We start from the raw sequence: 20,221 nt of genomic DNA, 5'->3' as shown, positions 1-20,221 counted from the left end.
AATTTATCACTCACACAACCTTACTAAATGAAATTATCTTGTCATAATGAAGCAGCATTGGATATATATATTTTTTAACTGTTCAGCAGTGGCCACATTTTGAAAACATTTAATTACTTTGTGACTTTGTGTTTTGGGACAGTCGGAGGGAGATCAAGTAATGGTATGGTTATGCCAAGCTCTCCCATTTTTCCCTTTGCATTATACAAAATAAAATCACAAATAGCAGTATAATCTTGGCCATCCGATGTCTAATTTATATTGTGGGCTGAAGGACTTGTTTCTGTTTTGTACTGTTCTATGTTCCGAAATCCTCTTCCAAACCCTATCTACCTTTTTTACAGCTGGGTGGATCTCATTTCTTCCATTCTATTAGCCTTAATCATAGAACAAAATACTGTACATTTTCTTGTCCTTTCCATTCTGTTTCCTTTGTTCAGCAAGGTTTTATCCTTGCTTCCCCTCTCTCTTATTTCTTAATAACAGGAGGCCCCTTTTGCAACAACCTCCGTTTCCATGTACTGATTAACAATATTCAGCTCTTGCCCTGGTTAATAAATCCATCTTAAAATTTACTGTTACTTACTAATGTTCTGCAGTCTTGCCTCTTCCAATACCTATAATACTCTTTGTGAGGCATCTAAAATCCTAAACTTGGGGCATTCTGATTATTCCAAATTTAATTGCTAAAGTTTCAGATGGTCTGAGCATTGGAATTCAGGCCCTAATCCCACTTCTCCTGGATCTTTCTTTCTTCTTTCAAGGACTCTACCTAAGCAATCAACAATCTTCCCATATATTTTAAAAAGGAAAAAATACAATAGACGATGTCAGTCTGAATTAAATCAAAAAGTACTGAAAATACTCAACTCTACTCATCCCTTCAGGTTGGTGATCCTGAAGGGATCCATGCATGCATTGACAATTTTTATCTCGCACCTAAAGGATCATCGTGAGACATACACTGACCAACCCGTTGAGTATTTTCAGCCTTTTCTGTTTTTATTCCTGCATGTGATCACTTCCACAAGTGTGTTGGGACACATTGTTAAAATAATACAAAAATACAAGTTGTTGATATTGTGGTTGAAATGGGAGATTGTGTATCAAATAAACAGGCATAATATGCTCTGGGCGAAATACACATCAAAGATGAATGGTGCTTTTACTAAGCTGAGTTCAATCTGCCTGGCTATTTCATCATTTGCCTACGTCATTTCAGCGTACAAGTAATGACATTCGGACTACGCAAGATGTGAACCTTGAGATCACATAACAAAACAGATCAATTCAAGGATTAAGTCACTGAAAGAATGATGTAGCCGAAATAACAAATTTCACAAAATCTTAGTGATAATAAATCAGGATCTGATTTAGCATTTGTTAGATATTGAGGGCAGCTCAAAGCATAATCAAAATATCAGTCAAATACATATCAAATCTGTCAGGCCAACCCATAAATTCTTCTGCACTAAGGTGCAGTTGTCCAATCCCTGCAAATTTTTGCATTGCTTTTAGTTATGTGGATGTGACGACTCAAAGAAATTATGCCATCAGAGCTGGTACATTGTTCAGATCCCAGTGTCAAACACATGCAAAATATCTGAATTGCTGTCCTTGGAGAGAATCTATGGCCATTTGACAGGTAATTAAGCACTGCATTCTTACAGAAACATCTGCATGATAAACTGGGGCAGATCATCAGCGATGTTACCTGGGTCGTCGGGTGTTTCGGGTCTTTCAGCATCATACACCCTCGCCCAGGCGACCCGACCGGGGTTGATCAGACCCCGGCCTGTGCCCTAGCAGCAACCCACGTATCTGCCCTCTTTATCCCGAGCCATCTTGATGCTTTCTCTGCTGCATCTGTGGTGGTAGAAATGGCTCTCCTCCTTCTCTCTCCCATGATTCCAAGTGCAGTGTATACTTCACAGAGCGACTGGCCTGCAAAGCCACAACACCCGACCTCCACGGGCCAACACCGCTCTCCAGCCTCTTCTTTAGCAGTTACTCTTCAGATCTTCATACTTGGCTCTTTTCCGCTCGTAAGCCTCCTCCATGCGTTCTTCCCACGGCACGGTCAGCTCAAGCATGAGAACGTGCTTCAGTGAGTTGGACCGAAACACAATGTCAGGCCGCAGTGTAGTCTCTGTGATGTCAGGAGGAAACTGCGGCTGTTTTCCCAGGTCTGCTTTTAGCTTCCAGCCGCAGTGAAGAGCAGCCCAGTTGCTTACTGGTGTTCTGTTGGTCTTTCCCCCTCTTCCTGACCAGACTTGTTTTCCGGCAGATGTTAAGGATGCTGCAGATTGTCTCAGCAATTGTACAATATATACAAGAGGCATCACAAATGCCAACAATGGCTATCTTGACTGAATAAGTTCTTGCTTAATGGGTTGCTAAGCCATATTTCTAACACTCAGTTGAAGAGATGGCATAAAACAGCCCAAGAAAAGTGGTAAAAAAATTCAAAACGACATGAATAGACTGACAGAATCGATCTTTAATCAGATTAATTCAGTAAGGACCTTGTAAGAAGTGTGCCATTTTTGTGAGAAGGATGACAAAACTGCCAGCACTTAAGGTAATGAATGGAATGGAGAAGCAAAAAGATCCAGAAGATCAGAAGTTAGATTCAGGTTAATAACATTTTAACAAACGAACAACTAAGCACAGGAATGCAATTCTGGAGGAACCGAACTCTAAGCCAGAAACACTGAATGTTGTTGAATCTCAGCTAGGCTGTGCTGCAGAGTTGTGATAAAATAAACATAGTGCAGAAAGTGCAAAAATGAATCATGAGATGTTTTAGTATGACTAAATAAAGATCTGTAATATTATGAAGGAATACAATAGTGTAGAAAATTTCTCCCTCCCTCATCACCCCCGCCCCCAAAACTAATTGTTTCACTATGTAGGTTGGAAACAAACAACTTACAGTCGCAATGAACAGCTGAAGCACATTTAAAGGGAGGTTGGATAAACACCCCATTGATAGAAATAGATAAATCATAAATCATAATGGTATAGAGGAAGAGTCATGTGTGAAACAATATTCTATGGACCATTCAATTTTGATGTCAAATATTTAACCTTTTCTTTACAGATATTATCTGATTAGTTGAGTGTTCTTGCCATATTTTGTCTTTCAAACACCTTCAAAAATTTTGCCTTTGCTCCACTTTATGCTGATTGGATTATTGTTTGTATGCTACATAGAGAGTGAAAATAGAATAAGCTTCATAACCAAAAGTCAAAGAACTCATTTCCTAAAGGGGCCAAATCTAATTTAGAGAAATACAACATAAGACCATAAGATATAGGAGCAGAAGTAGGCCATTTGGCCCATCGAGTCTGCTCCGCCATTCAATCATGGGCTGATCCAATTATTTCAGTCATCCCCACTCCCCTGCCTTCTCCTCATACCCTTTGATGTCCTGGCTAACCTACCTGCCTCTGCCTTAAATGCACTCAGTGACTTGGCCTCCACAGCCGCTCGTGGCAACAGATTCACCACCATCTGGCTAAAGTAATTTCTCTGCATTTCTGTTCTAAATGGACGTCCTTCAAACCTGAAGTTGTGCCCTCTTGTCCTAGACTCCCCTACCATGGGAAATAACTATGCCATATGTAATCTGTTCAGGCCTTTTAACATTCGGAATGTTTCTATGAGATCCCCCCCCTCATTCTCCTGAACTCCAGGGAATACAGCCCAAGAGCTGCTATATGTTCCTCATACAGTAACCCTTTCATTCCTGGAATCATTCTCTGGAATGTATACCTGAAACCTCCAAAGATCTAGGAAAAACACTTTCTTTAGAAATTTAACCCAGTTGTTTGCTCTTTCATGGCTGTTGCAAAGAATCAAATCAGGAAGTGACAAGATTAGTTCGGTAGCAGTGACTTTGACTACTGAAAACTAGCATTTGAATTCAGCTATAAGTGATTTCTAATTGAAATGAACAAATTGAATTAAAAAGAAAATATCAGTCAAGCTACCATATACATGAAATAACAGTACTCTCATTTTTTTAAAAATCTAGGTTAATGTCCTTTGGGAAAAGAAATTTCCCATACTTAACCCAGGCTTGTCATTGGTGGTTGACTCTCAGCTGCACTCAGTGAACAAATAGAGGTATTGTGAGACTGTCTGGGGTAGGAATCTTTTTGGGTGAAGCATTGCACTTCTCCCTCAGGTGTATGGGATATCTCCCTCAGCACCTTGATCAATACTTTATTCCTCAACCAACATTGCTGTCAGTTACCTAATTGCTGCTTTGAAGGATCTTGCTATCTGCAAACACCTGTAGTGACTAGGCTTGTATATAAGATATCTTGGGTTGCTCCAAGTTTTTGAAATACTCATTGAATACATAATTTTTCCTTTTATGTGCTGCAGAAATAATTCTGCAGCATATTGTACCATTATTATGCACAGAAGATGGTTGCACTCAGTGAAGGCAGAGAAGTAACCACAAGAACTAGGATAGTAATAGATTCTGCTGTTGTCTCCGTGGAGGTAGATCATGGCAGTCATAACAGGAAGTGCAGTGCTAAGGCACCTATGGAGAGATTTTGCAAAAAAAGGCTCTAAGCTAAATCATCCCAATGACAGATTTTTCTGGATAAACCTTGGGGTGACCTCTTGAGTCAAATGGCCCATCAGTACTCACTGAGCACGCACAATGAGAGTGGACACCTGAGCACGTGGTTACAAACCAATCTCAACGCCAAAAAAATAGCAAATCAAAATAATCAGGGTGAGGTTAAAGTGGAAAGAAGACTGTCACCTAGATAAAATTAGTGAGAAATTCCCTAATTCAATAGTTCCACAGAGAGTTGTTTATGAAGAGACCATTGCTTCTTTTAAGGGAAAATGATTTGAAGTAAATGCAAATGCTTGGCCTTGGGAAATACTACTCACCTTCAGATTTTTTAAGTCCCTAGTTATAAATAGGCATTACATGTATATACAAAGTACAGAACAACCTTGCAAAGCTTGTGAAGGAAGGTTCTGCATTCAATTGAATGCTTTTATCCAATTTTTCCTATGTTTCTCTTCGTTCCCTGAAATCTAGGGAATGCTTTTTCTTAACTTATTTTAACAGGTTGGGAAAAAAATCTGACAATACAAGCACAAACTCCTCTGCAAAATAAATTCCTAATTTGCCACATGATTAAGCAGTCACTCATTAGTTTCCATTCTGGTTATGTACAGTCTGTGAGATTTCTTTCTATTAAGGAAGCAATTATTCAGATGATCTAAAATATATCTTCATGGATTCAAGCTTTCTTTATCACTGCTTAAGCTCAAGATGTTGAAACGTTTCCACTAGTATATTAATTGCAGATTTCGCTAACAATTAGAAAGCTATTGTGGCTGATCAAACAGTCATAACCAATTGGAAATCACTAATACAAGAACATGGTGGATTCCAGTTAATTAGCCCATTTGTTGATCGGAACAGTTGCTTATTTGGGACGACTCTTAAAGAGCAAAAACTAATCGAGAAAATTACCAGAATTCCCTTCATTTATTTGGGACACTATGCCGCTTAATTGGGCCAGGAGACCATTGCCGAACGGGTTCTAACTAGTGTCAGTCATGTGCATTTATGTGGCCGTTAGATACTACGTTCTTAAGTGAGCAGTTTTTATATAGCGTCAGATACATGAGTTTGTGTTCAAAAAGCAGTGATTTTTGCCACTGATGAACTCCCCTTATACTGGGCATCTCTGGAAATGTGCTCGTTAGCCCATCACTAACAGCCACTGGACTCCACAGCGAGAACCCACCTTTCTCAGGCTTCATGCGTTGAAGGTATATATGTCTTTGGTCCTGCCAAATCCGTGGGATTGAGATGTCTGGCTCACCCAAACCCTGGTTTGTGTGAATAACAGATTGTACATTGCATATAATTATAAAGAAGTATATTTGTGAACATTATCTTAACTAAAGAGTTAGTAAAGAAAATAAATAAAGAAACAAAAAGGACCCATTATAATTCAGCAGTCAAATGTGCATAGGTTGGAGCTCAAATCTTCGAAAAGCTATATTCATTGATTCCTGGTAGACCTCCGCGCCTTGCTGCCATCAAATTGCATTTTTCCCCCCGGATCAAGTCCTACGACCCATTCTGTCCAGTGTCTTCCTTCTTCATCTCCTGCCGAACAAAGACCAAACCCAGCCTTAGAGTGTTCCTCACAAAACTTTCTCCCCCCAGTGTTCTCTAGAAACTTTTCCCAGTTCCACCAACCTAATTGGATGGCATATATTCTTCAGCATCCCTTATCTTCAATGATAATCCAAACAGGCTGAAAGCAGAACAGATTACTATTGCAGAACTGCTAAATTGAAATACCTACAGCATAGCTGTAAAAATGTGAACCAGGGCGTTACAGTGATAATTGGCGAGAAATAAGGAGTAAGACAATTCCAAACTGTTTTGCTCATTGCGGTTTCAAGCTTAAAGATGCCAAAAACGACAGGGAGTGGAAATGAAATGACTTCACTACTACATCAAGTTAGGAAATATGAAGAATTTGAGGATATCGACAATCATCTTGAATGTTACATTGAAAATTAAGGTTTAGAAGATGCAATCATTGATAACATTGTATGAAGGCAGTCAGTTATTTTCACTGATTTTGTTCATTGTGTACACTGGATGAATTCCTCCTTTGGTAACTACTAGGAACTAATACACAGTTTTATAGTATTGTACTATTGGTAATTGTCTAATTTGTTCTGTTTTTCATTTAAATACACAATTTGTTACTCAGTTTGTCTTTTTTTAAAATATCTTATTAACTATTTCCATGAAACTTCAGCTAATTGGGGCACATAGAGGTTAAGGGACTGAATTCCAATGCTCAGACCATCTGAAAGTTTAGTAATTAAATTTGGGATCACAGGATGCCCCAAGTTGAGAATTATTTGGTGCCTCACAAAGAGTATTATAGGTATGGGAAGGCAAGACTGTGGAACGTTTGAGAGTAACAGTGAATTTTAAGTTTGATTTATTTCTTATCCATTAACCAGGGTAGATCATCAAATATAGCAGGATAATTGGAGATATTGCAAGAGGAACAGAGGTGGGGTGGGGGGTTCTGGGTGTCTTCATTTGCAAAGATTATGGCAAATGAATCATGTAAGTCTAGAAGTAGCGAGATAAGGGCAAGAATTATAGTGACAGGTGAGATGCTTCTGGTGATGTCATCGAGGTGAGAATAGAAAGTTTTAGGAAGAGACCTTCATGTGCTTCAAAGTTCATTTTGGGGACTGAATATGACACAATGTTTGTATACAAAGTGGAGTATTCAGTATCAACCAGCTACCCTTGGGAGAAAGAGTGAGAGTGGCACCTGGTGGCTTTGCAATGACATTAATAGAGGCTTTCTAATTTTTTTTTAGGTGGAGGAAAGTTCTGCTCATCAAATACTGACTGTCAGGCAAGGAGTTTTGATAAATTGGGTAACCTAGTACGGGGTTGGGAGAGGAGGTGAATATTTTAAGAACTCAGTATTTTTAATCTGCAAGTCAAAACTGGGGCTTTTGCCAAAGGGGCTTCATAGGAGAGACAGGAAGCAAGAATAAAACCTTGGGGAACAAAGAAAACAGAATGGATTAGAAAAGAAAATGTGCAGTATTTTGTTCTGTGATTAAGGCTAATAGAATGGAGCAAATAACGTCCACCCTGTAAAAGTGGAGAGGGATGAGAGGAAGATGATAGAACATAGAGGAGTGCAGAACAGGAACAGGTCCTTTGGCCCACAATGTTGTGCCAAATCAAGTAAGTCAGAAAATGACCAACTAAACTAATCAAATAATATTTAAGTAAATGTATCCTGAACCTTTGGCTCAGTGATAAGATTTGTATCAAATGACTTAAATGGGATGAGTATTGAGGTTGCTTTGTGACTATACAGCTGCTCAGATGGAAGAGTGAGTGCATTACTCCCTGATTTTATCAATTAAACAGTTGAACTTCGTGGCCTGGAAAGTGACTAATTCAATCCCTGGACTTTGCTGAATTAGCCGATACCAGATACAGTGCAACAGTTGACTGAAATGATAGAGCTGGCCTGCACTCTGATCTTGACCCGTCTCTAAAGAGCTACAAATCAAAATTAAGTTAAAGAAAGATAACTGTACCTATCTGATTGTATTAAGATTCATATTTGAAACTGGTCTCTTTAGTGTGATAATGTGGGGTTGGAATGAAGTCACCGGATACTAATCCTAACTGTGTTCTAGGTGTTAAACACTTTCAGAGAAAAATGGGGAAAGTGGTTATCTAGTTTCAATACTGATGCAGGGGCTTTATTATGTGTCTCTGAAACGGGCAAAAAAATAGTTGCCATCAATCCAGTAACTTCAGTTATTTTTATAATGCTAAAAAGCGAATGGTCATTATGTCAAAATCATTGAGGGGTGACACTATGGAAATCATGCTCGACTTTCCTAATATCTTGAACCTGTTGCTTTTTTTCCTACACTCCTCCCCAAACTTATTTTACCTTGGAGAGTAGCATCCCTCCAGGGTATCATTCTATTATTTCTTCTTTCACTGTCTGCAGAGATATTAAGGAACAGCCAGACACCACAATGTAAGGTGCTTCCTGAAAGCTGGATCATTCAGTACCTTTAAGACTTTATTTGGTTTCTCTCTTCATTAAGTCCAGTGTCCAGATGTTCAATGCTGTCTATCCTCTGTCCTGTACTTTCCAGTGAACCTACGTTCATCTTCAAATTCAGAGAGTGAGATTCAGTGTTACCGGATACCATTCCGATGCAACTTACCATTGATGGAAGACGCTGCAGTGCCTCCACCATTATCTTTAGACACTTTTGTTGATTTAAGTCCTTGCACACCTTCATTATGTTTTCAGATCTAAACCCAACTAGCAAGTTACCTTGGCATCACTTTACAATTATAAACAATTAAATGCTATTATAAACTGCATCTGTCAGCACTTTCTAAACTCATGGCATATTGTCCAGAAAGACCTATGTGGTTTTCCTTGAATCCAGAATTACTTAAGACTGTTTCTAACTGACAAGTTTGGTGAGTGTGTCTACGAATTTGGTGGCAGATTAACAATTGGGACTTTTTGATCTCTGGAGTAGTGCTGCCTCTGTTAATCAACAGGTTCATTTGGATGGAGCCATTCCAGGCAGTTGCATAAAATGAGATTAATTGTAATGAATTTCAAAGGAGTGGAAATCAGATTCATTATATAGCAAAAGAGGTGGATTTACAGTCAGCTTATGACTTTTTCGCAGTCCTCATTAGTTGTAGGAGTGGAGTTATCTGTAGTGGTGCATTATCCATTCCCTCTGCCACCAGCACACAGAGGGTTTACTGCATGTGGTGAGCAAAATCCATTGTAGTTATTAACCAAAGGCTGCTCTCAAATCTGCGATCTTGACCTGAACAAGGGCAACAAACACATGGGAATACCACCATTTGCAGCTTCTTCTCTTTGACATACATCACATCATCTCTTAGGAGTATGTTGACAATCCTTCATCTGCAGCCTTCATTCTGGAATTCCTAGCTTTATGATACTCCGTTAGTATATTTGCTAGAATATGGACGAGCTGTCTTTGCCAGGCACTCCTGAATCAATAGGTTTTGCACAAAGTAACAAACTCAGCTTTCTACTATACATCCGTACTTTTTAAGTATGGTCGATTTGAAAGTACAGGTGAAAATTCAGGAAGCAGGGCTGGTCCAAGGTGATTCTCCCTCCATCTGACAAGATCATGAAAAGAAAATTAAAGACGTAATCCAGGACAAAATTAATTGTCATTGGGGAAAAATAAGAATTTTTATTTAACAAACCAGAATGTTTTCTTCACTTAAGTTGATGAAGTATTTCAATTAATATCTTTCGATCTGTTCAAAAGGTGTTGGGCAGTGTTCAACTAGATGCTTTGAAATAAAATTGCATCTCTTAAGATTGCTTAGTGACACTGATGCACTTAGTTATGTTTGCTATATTGGTATTTTGTTGTCCATACCTTTTATTGTGAATTTTATTGGAAATTTACCTAAGTTTTAACTTGGTCAATGTTCAAATTTCAGACTGTGGACATTCATAAGGAAAAGGTTGCGAGAAGAGAGATAGGTATCTTGACCACCAACAAAAACACCTCCAGAACACACAAAATTATTGCTCCATCCAACCCTGAGAGGCCTGTCAGGTATATCAGAAAACCCATTGATTACGCCGTCTTGGATGACATCGGACATGGAGTGAAGGTATGCTTTGTGCAACTGGGAACTGATAACAGCTCTCTACAGGAGGCGGAGTGACTGGAGCTTCTCGGGGAGAGATTAATAAAATGTTGCATTGTAATAGGCACTGTTTATTGAGGTCTTTGCAGGTTGATTCTTTAAAATTAGAAGCAACTAAAAAGCCAAGCTGAGAATGATTTCTAATTCAGTCTTTTATGTAGGTATCTTACTGAAGAATAATTTTAGTGCTAGCATAAAACATGGTCTGACCTTACGTCAATAAAGAATGCTTTTAAACCTCATTAGCAGTTATTTTAAAAGGAATGACTAATTAGTTGGGTCTGGTATTCTGAAAAAAAAACTGATTGTTATTTGCTATTACAACCATTAGCAATTAGAGGTGTCTCCATCTAATGTATATTGATTGTTATATTGAAGTAAAACAAGAACAAATCGTGCTGTCCATAGCTCAGTGTTGTACAAAGCTATATGGTTTGCATTTCTTCTGACATCCAAATATGGGAAGTAGTCTCTGAAAAATTTGAAGTGTCCCTGCTATTCAAAATATGCCTTTGAAAATTGGCAAAAGATCCCCCTCTGTTGTTATGTACAAGGCAGAGGATAAAAGCCTGAGCATTCTGTGAGGATTGAGCCTCAATGCATTCTCTTCTGGGCACAGGGAATCTAATTACAGAACAAGAAAATAATACTGTTCATGTTTCTAGATAAGTATCCCATGACTCCCCTCTGGAGAAGTGTGTGTGTTGACATCTGGCAAGGGCAAGATGGACTTGGCAGAATTGCCCCATAATTAAATATCCCACTGGCTCTTGCTGTTTCTAGTTCAATGTCAAGACAGTTATTTGAGTGGAAGGCATCTGGTTGCCTGTGGAACTGTACCCAATCAAGGCATACTTAAAGAGTTAAGAGTGAAAATGGGAGAAGGCTGGGAAGAGCGAGAGAGACAGAAAGTTAATAAATAAAAGAGAATGTCAGTGAGTTAAATACAGAAAATTTTCTCTGGGTTGGAATCTAGAACAAGAGCCTTAAGATATAAATCAAGCCATTTAGGAATTTTTTCTTTTTTTAGAAAACTAGTTTTGTTGAACTGTCACTCTCTTCCACAAAAGGCTGTCTGTTAATTTTTTACTTTTTAAGAAATAAGGTGGTCTGTTTATTTGGTAATATAATCAAGGGCTATACAGGAAATTGCACTGAAATACGGATCAGCACAATTTTATCGATCAGACGGATGATTGACATACTTTGAACCTAAGGGAGGAGGAAGCATGTTAGATCACATTTAAAGTTAATGTGTATTTGTGATTGTGCTTTCCCTGATAGGCAGCTCTACGGTGTAGAGGTCAGGCTTGCCTATATATGAATCTAGAATTATACTGAAATTAGCTGTTTTTAAACATTTCAGAGGAGTAATGCTTGGTCAATAGAGGATTATGAACTGAGAGCTTGCGGTTTTTCTGGAAGATCATGATATTTCTATCACTTCCATGAAGTGTGAAAGATACTGGGTTAGGAAGCAATGATTTTGCAATAGTATCTTGTGACAGCAATGTTTATTTAGATCTGGTGAGGTGAGCACATGATAAGTGGTCATGCCTTCCACATAACCTTGCAACTCTTCATCTCCTTTAAAAATGTAAAAAAAAAGTAAGGGAGCCAAAAAATGATGTTCAATTGTCAACAAAAGCTTGGTCATAGTGCTTGATTGTAAGATGAAAAGGTTCAGCAGTTTCAGAGAGTGCAGGCAGGCACCCTGAACTGAGCAAATGATCCTCTGATTATGACTGGGGGAAAAAACCCGAATTTTTCCAGCTATCGGGTTCTGAGGATATTGTTGGTGTTGTATGGTATAAATATAGAAGTCGCTCGAAGGCTGTGGAAGGGCATAGGTTGTAATTTGCAGCCTTGAAAAGAGACAATTCTGTGCTGTGGGTAAGGGATGCTAATCTGAACTGGGAGGATTCAAATGAGCAATTACAGGAAAGACGGGCATTTAATAATAGCTATGTATTCAAGCACTTTGAGAGAAAGGAAACTGGTAATTGAGAGGTTGATTGCAAAAACTGAGGACATTTTGTGAACCAAGATGATAACAAGCTATACAGACATTATCTAATACTTGCATAGTCACTGCTGTGTACCATGAAATTGCATGGGGATCCAGGTCCTATAGCTTCCCTGTCTTAATAGTGTGTATTCAAAGTCATAGCCTCTTATGCATGGGATGGTATAATCAGTTAAGAGTGTAGTACTCCATGGCAGCTTAGTGAAGCCTTGAGGAAAGTGGATGTGATCACATTTGCTGGAGTTCCCCTCTGCTATCAAAATCTATTTGCAACTGTTGTCCAGAGTATTTGGATAGATGTTGTGGAGGAAGAAGAATTTGGAGTGTAGTCGGTGTTATAACAGCAAAAACTGATTTAGTGATTAGTCAGTCGGGCTTAGTTCTTGAGGAAAATAAATTGTGCTTTATGACTTTGAAACAATTTTAATGAAAATGTGATAGTGCATTAAAGTAGCATGTTTTTTTTGGCATTAATGCATTTTAAGTGTGTGCTTGAAACCCTGACACCATTAGTGTCCAATTAAAACACAAATGTATTATAGCATGTGAGACACCTTTTAGATTCATTACTTATGTAGTTACATATTTCCATTCTGAGCTTGAAGCAAGCTTTGGATAAAATGTGCTTATGGATCAGTGAATGTCTTGGGGTTTTTTGATTAGTTTCTCCTGTCTGGTGTTGAGTGCCAGCTATTGGTGTACTTCTGAATTGCATTTAACTGTGAGGTAAGCAGAAAGGGGTCATCAGTCCTGCACTGATACAGAAATTTGGTATACACTATCATGGAGAAAGGAGAGCTTTGGATTCTGGATCACTGGGATAGTTTCTGGGGAAGGTGGGACTTGTCCAAGCTAGAAAGTTTGCCTGTGAAGCTGAGTAGATCCTATATCTTTATAGGGGGATTTGATTGAGCGTTTGGATACAGTTTAAACTAATTTGGAGGGGAATGGACACTAGGAATACCATAGGAGGAAAGGAACCGATTGATGTAGAAAGTAAGTCTCCAGACACATAGGAGGAACGCAAGACCGGATTGTATTATTTTAAAACAAGTACTCTGACAAGTAAGAGTAATGATTAATATTTGGGAATATGTGGTTTTTGCTATCACAGAGATGTGGTTAAAAAATGAACATGAGTAGTAACTGAACATTTTTTGGGTACAGGACCTGGAATTAAGCAGGATGTAAAAGTGTAGGTGCTGCTGAGCTCTGTGGTGGAGCTTAGGAAAAAAAAAGGGCGGGGGGGTGAATCACTTTGCTGTGTGTATACTATTAGCTTCTAAAATAGAGGACCAAATATATAAATAAATCAAAGAGAAATGTAAAAATAATAGGATAATAACAACCAAAATTTCAAATTATGCAGAGTGTTAATTGGTGTTCCTTAATGTGAAAGATTTAGAGCAATTAGAAATTTTTGTGTGTCCAGGAGAGCTTTTTGACCCAATACAGCAATAGTCCTATTAGACCAGGCTGTACTCAATCTAATCTTTGAGAATGTAGCCTGACAATGGGAGAACCGGTTTGAATATTGTAAGGCAGGACCTGGCAAAGGTGAACTGGGAGTACTGTCCACTGACCAGTGGAAAACATTTAAAAATGGGAGTTAAGTGCAAACATGTTCCCAAAACGAAGGGCAAAGACAACAAAACTAAAACAAAACCTGTATGTCGCGGAAATTTTGGGACTAGATAGAGAAAAATTTGGACCTATTGGGGATCAAAGTGGACATCTGCTTGGGACCAGAGAACATAGATAAGGTTTTACATAAATATGTATCATTTATATTTACTATGTAGAAAATAGTTGGAGAATTTTGAGAGAGTATGTAAGGTTGGAATTCTACAATGAATTACCATTGAAAAAGAGGGCGTATAGAATTTCTTAGTGGCTTAAAGATGAATAAATCCTAGCGCAGATAAGATGTATTCCAGGCTGCTATGGGAGGCAAAGGAGAAGATTATAAACATAAAAAGTTCTGCAGATGCTGGACATCCAAAGCAATACACACAAAATACTGGAGCAATTCAGCGGTCAGGCAACATCTATGGAAATGAATGAACAGTGGGCTTTTTAGGATGAGATCTTTCTTCAGAATTAGAAAAGGAGGAGATAGATGACAATAAAAAGGTTGAGGGGTGGTGACAGAGGATAGCAGGAAGGTGATAGGTGAAACCAGGTTGGTAGGAAATGTAAAGGGCTGGAGAGGAAGGAATCTGATAGGATCGGAAAGTGGACCGTAAGAAAAGGGAAGGAAGAGGGGCCCCGGGAGAGGGTGGTGTTAGGCAGTTGAGAAGAGGTTAGGGGCCGGAATGGGGAATAGAAGAAGAGGAGGGGGTGGGGGGTATTTTTACTGGAAGGACAATTTGATATTCATGCCATCAGGTTTGTGGCCACCCCTACAGAATATAAGTCATTGCTCCTCCACTCTGAGGGTGGTCTTATTATGGTACAAGAGGGGGCCATGGACTAACATGTAGGAATGGGAATAGGAATTGAATGTTTGGTCACCAGGAAGTTCCACTTTTGGCAGAAGGTGTAGAGGTATTTAACAAAGTGGTCCCCCAGTTTATGACAAGTCTCACCAATGTAGCGGAGACTGCATCGGAAGCACTGGGCATAAGAGATGAGCCCAGCGGATTTATATGTGAAGTGTTGCCTTACTATTAAGATGGGGAGGTGGGATGAACAAGGGACATTCGGGAAATGGAGAAGATGCAGATGAGGGCAGCAACAATGGTGAGGAAGGGAAACCCTGTTCTTTGAAGGAGGAGGACATCTTTGAGGTCTTGGAAAGCCTCATCCTGGGACAGATATAGTGGGGAAGAAGGAACTCAGAAAATGGAATAACATTTTTATAGGAGACAGGGTGGGAAGAGGTATAGTCTAGATAACCATGGGAATTGGTAGGTTTTTAAAAGATGTCGGTCAAAAGTTTATCTCCAAAGATGGAGACGGATTAAGAAAGGGGAGAGTGGCGTCAGAAATGGACGGAATGAATTTAAGGGCAGAGTGGAAGGAAGTTGGAGGTAAAGTTGATGAGCTCAGCATAGGTGCATGAAGCAGTATCAATGCAGTTGTCAATGTAGTGGAGGACGATTTGGGGAGCATTATGGGAGAAGGCTTGGAACGGATTGTTCTACATCTACATGGACTGGACATTGATGATGAAAATAAGGTGGTCAGGGCCAGGGAATTGAAAGGAGGAGATTGCTGTGTTTCTGACAAATACTTAAATAATTTAAATTTTTTTCTGAGGGATAGGGCTAGTCTAAATTTAATGTCTGAGGGATCGATCAGGGATAGTCAGTATAGCTTTGTTAAGGACAAGCCTGCCTCTATAATGTCATTGAGCTTTTTAAGTATGCAACTAAGTATGTAGATGAAGGCAGTGCATTGATGTAAGCTTAGATGGATTTCAGTAGGTCTCCCAGATTGGTTCAAGGAGTAGAAGCTAATGAGATGCAATGTAATTTGGCAAATTGAATCTGAAACAGGCTTGTGAGAGGAAGCAGAGGATGCTGGTTGAGGGTTGCTTTTGGCTACTCATCAGTGGACCTCCATACTCCATGTTTCACCAAAATGGCAGCAGGCTTAAAGAGCCCACAAAAGAAGTTTATTTGCTGCAGAACTTTACAATCCAAGGTCTCTTTCTCAACACACCCTTCACGCCCCACCCTCTTTGTGAGAGTACCTGTCTCCATCATCTCTCTAGGCATTGCATTCCAGGTGCCAACTCACCCTCTGGGTGAAAATATTCATTAAATTCTGCTTAATATCTATTCTTAAACCACTGCCTTCTGGTTATGGACAACCCTATTAAGAGGAAAAGTTGTCTTCTCTCTGGCCTATTAGTGCCTCGTAATTTCGTATATAATTGTGTATACCTCAGTTAGGGTACCCTTGTTTTCTCCAGGGCTTGCTGTGCCCTTTGACTCAGTAATAATTACCCATTTATTTATTTCTTCCACCCATTGCTACCAGTCCACCATTTTCCGTTCACCTTCTTTGTATGGAATATGATTGCTACTCTTCCCCAGCTGATGATTCAGGTCCTGCTCTCCATATGCACACCATGCAAATCTAAACACGCCTGGATTTCTATTCCCTATGTGCTTCTCTCCTAGTTCTGGACATGTTTGGGTGCCAGTGCCTCATAAACACCATCACTTGGAGAATAATTGAACTCCACTACCTTTGCTAATCCAATGTAGGCTGTGTTCCTACTGCCACTGAAGCAGAAGTGTCAATTGAGTGTCTGATTGAGTTTTTCTGAAAGCATCTTTAACCAGAGATTCATAAGGTGTATTGTGTTGAGGCTTCATCTAAATCCTGCAGTCAACATGGTTTTACAGGATACAGATTTTATTCCTTCCTGGGCTTAAAGATGCTCATTTCTGGGTACAGTTTGCAGGCAATTAGTCACTCTTCATTTGCCACTCTAGATAGAGAATTTGAGACTGATTGACTAGTCCACAGCACAGAAAAACTCGTTTGCTTCTTACCAGTTGTACGCACATGGACTTTCGAGGTGGGGCAGCTGAGTACTGACCCAGATCAGGAGCCCAGACTCTCTTCCTGAATCCCAGGTGGCTGAGAGTAATTTACTTTCGCACTAGTCTGCTGAGTTATGACCAGTTAACTTCTCAACACCCTAACACAGTTTGATCCACTTGGTCCTTTCATCCATCAGACCTTTGGGGAGAGCTTCCAAATTCAGCTGGGGGTTCTGCCCCAGATTTGGGGAACTTAGAGGTATCATTTTGGAACGAATCAAATCTTTACTTGATTTACTGATGTGTGAAGAGTTTTGAGAACTGTATCTGATCAGGGATTTTCCATACCCTACATCCAAAATCTTGGAGAATATTTGCAATCACTGGAATAGGTAGCTGATATCACAATCTTAAGAATTTGAATTGGTGATTGAATCATTTCTGCACGTGTTTAATTGTAGTGTCAGCTGTACTTGATCAATGGTCTCTTTTAATGACGAGTCTGTTGATATATGATGTCTTCTTCAAAAGACAAATTACACTTCAATTCAGGATGTGGCTATGACTTACACTGTGTTTCATTCTAACCAATTTGTAACATGACTCAGTATCAGATGCTTTAACATTGATTCCTTTTGTACTCCTATCCTGTGGTTTCGACTAACCTGTCAATGCTGTTTTTTTTTCCTTACTTCTTTCATTTGCTTCATTTATGCATTAAGTGGTTGCTTAGATTTAAGGTAAGAGATCTCAGTGCTTCTCCACCATCCTATTCTGTGCTGAGGATATTGCAGACTGGGTAGTTAAATGCTGCAGAGATTGAATCCTTAAAAAAACAATATTTACTCTCAAGACTAAGACCTGCAGATTCGCCCTTTTTCTTTAATTGTAACATTCTCAAAATTTACAGACAACTTTGTCTTGTTTTAAACTTGGTTATTTCGCAAAAGTGTTGCACTCCTGTTGAAGGTGGAACATATTCCTGAGCACACAGTACATATATACTCAATAATAAATCTTGGCATTGGCATATCAGCCACTGGATAACTTCAGTGGTTGAGGTAACTTGAATGCATAAACATGTAACCCAGTAGCAGTGACTTAGTGCCGAAGTTCTAGACTTTTAAATTCATTGTGTCCTTTCTGTGGACATCTGCTGCAGATCATTCTTGGATTAAGAGAGTATTCATAAGTACAAGGAAAGAGTTGCCCATTATTGATGAGATACCAAAATCTGTTGTGTCTAGCTGCTTCCACTTCTGTAATATTTCCTTTCTACAGCTCTCACTTTCCACCTGCCGCCCAAACTCTCACCCTACTTTCCCTCCAGTCCATACTTCTAATGTTCATTCCTTCACTTGGTAAGTAAAATCTTATCAGAAACAAAAATAATTGACTTTATCCTTTCACAAAGCAAATTCATCCTACTGTGCTCAGTGATATGTTGTCTTTGGTTTTCAACTCTTAAAAATGAATATTCATTTACATTCCGCTTGTGGCTTCACATCCAATCACTGAGATCTCCTTTGCCCTTCTGACTCCTTCAGCCTTTATCACCCCTTCAGCCTCTGAAATCTCTGACTTTTGAATCTTGTGAGCCTCTATATCCATATTGGTAGCCATTACTTTGACTGTATAGTACTTTACCCTCCCTCTAGAATGGTGTTTGTAAATCTCTCCATCTCTCATTCCCCATCTTAAAACCTACCTCCAACCCAAGCTTTAGAATAAGACTCCACTCCTTGTGTGTCTCAGCATTGGTTACTCACCGTCAAAGTGCTATATTTGTCTATTTTAATTAAATTTCCAGTTGGATTCAATACTATTGCACAGGAAGATTTCCAAAATATAGGGAGTATATTTTGCTGTTTAATTACCAGGCCTGTTAGTGGTCAGCTATACACTGACTATTCCATATTTCCCTTCCTCACACCTCCCACTGTGCTCAATTCTGGTGTTTGATTTTTTTTTTAATATTGCTGTTCCCAGATTTCATGTTCCTTCCCTTAATCCCATTTTCTGGGAACTCTTTTTAGTGCAATAGGAATCCCAGCTTGTACAGAATCTTACCCCAGTGGTAGCTGCAAAGCCTCATTTCAAAGTTCAAAGTAAATTTATTATCAAAGTACGCATACGTCACCATATACTACCCTGAGATTCATTTTCCTGTTGGCATTCACAGTGGAACAAAGAAATACAATAAATGAAAAAACTACACACAAAGATAAACAATGTGCGGAAGAAGACAATCTGCAAATACAAAAAAGTAAATCAATAAGTTCATAAATAATACTGAGAACACAAATGATCAAGTCCTTGAAAGTCCCCATCTTACTCAATTCAGAGTCCTTATCCAATTATTTCCAAGTTTTCTCTAAACTCTTGTTAACCCCCTGCATTGTGAAGTATGCAAAGCACTCCTTGGCACTGATCAGGGTTAATATTGTGTAGTTAAGCCTGTTTTGGAGTTGGTTAGGTAGTGAATAAATAATACTGAGAACACAAATTGTTAAGTCTGTTTAGTCAGAGCAACTTTTCTTCTATATAAATTTACTGTTGCCTCATATCAGAGGTTTCTAGTCTTAATATTCAAGTAAAATTGATAAACGGCTCGATTATTATGAAATTTCTTGAGGTAAATATCTCTATTGCTGCTTTTAAATGATGGTATACTGACTGAAAGCCTGCATTTGCCTACGTCAACAATGACACTCCAGAAGGATATCAGCTAAGGTAACCATTTCAACCCCACAGCCAAATTTAAGGCTGGAATATAGAGAAGAGTTGTGTCTCTGGGATCTTTTTCCCTTCATGGTTAAAATCAGGCACAGCTTTATATCAGTATTCACAATTTAGCCCTGGAGATTGAGTGAAGTACTGACTGTTTGGAGCCCACAATCCCAAACCTTGAGGAATTGGGGAGGACATTGTTTAAGAGAGAATTTCGGAGTTAGAAATATCAGCAGCTTTGTATCAATAAGAGACCATATCCAATTATTCCAGCATGAAATATATCCTTGCCATCTCCCTCCTCCCTATCTTACTCAATTCAGAGTCCTTATCCAATTTTTTCCAAGTTTTCTCTAATCTCTTGTTAACCCCCTGCTTTATGAAGTATGCAAAGCACTCCTTGCCACTGAACAGGGTTAATAATGTGTAGTTAAGCCTATTTTGGATTTGCTTGGTAGTGAATAATTAAAACAATGGAAAAGGCACTCTGATCATTTAAGTTTTAAAATGTTTTATTTGCCCATAGTCTGGCAGGAATTAGCAGGAATTTATCTCCCCAGTGTGTGATATCCTGCATATTCTATATATGTATCTTACTTTTCCAAAATTAACATTGAAAGTTGGACCACTTCTTCACTGTTTCTTGACTCATCTCACCCAGCTCT

The 20,221-nt window shown here is 39.0% G+C and overlaps 1 protein-coding gene across 14 annotated transcripts in view; it reads left to right on the top strand.

Moving 5' to 3' along the window:
- LOC134348416 (abl interactor 2) overlaps positions 1-20,221 on the top strand; it is a 161,862-nt gene that overhangs the window by 98,541 nt on the left and 43,100 nt on the right. For 7 of the 14 annotated variants that reach the window (XM_063051755.1, XM_063051750.1, XM_063051753.1 and 4 more), the window contains exons 3-4: positions 10,089-10,265; positions 17,549-17,566. In XM_063051755.1, coding sequence (XP_062907825.1) covers positions 10,089-10,265; positions 17,549-17,566 — 195 coding nt within the window. The remainder of the gene's footprint in view (positions 1-10,088; positions 10,266-17,548; positions 17,567-20,221) is intronic. The other 7 variants (XM_063051756.1, XM_063051752.1, XM_063051751.1 and 4 more) reach the window with 1 other exon arrangement.

The sequence above is a fragment of the Mobula hypostoma genome, chromosome 6 (assembly GCF_963921235.1).
Source record: "Mobula hypostoma chromosome 6, sMobHyp1.1, whole genome shotgun sequence".
Classification (NCBI taxonomy): Eukaryota; Metazoa; Chordata; class Chondrichthyes; order Myliobatiformes; family Myliobatidae; genus Mobula; species Mobula hypostoma.
This window is presented reverse-complemented; position numbering and strand designations above follow the sequence as displayed.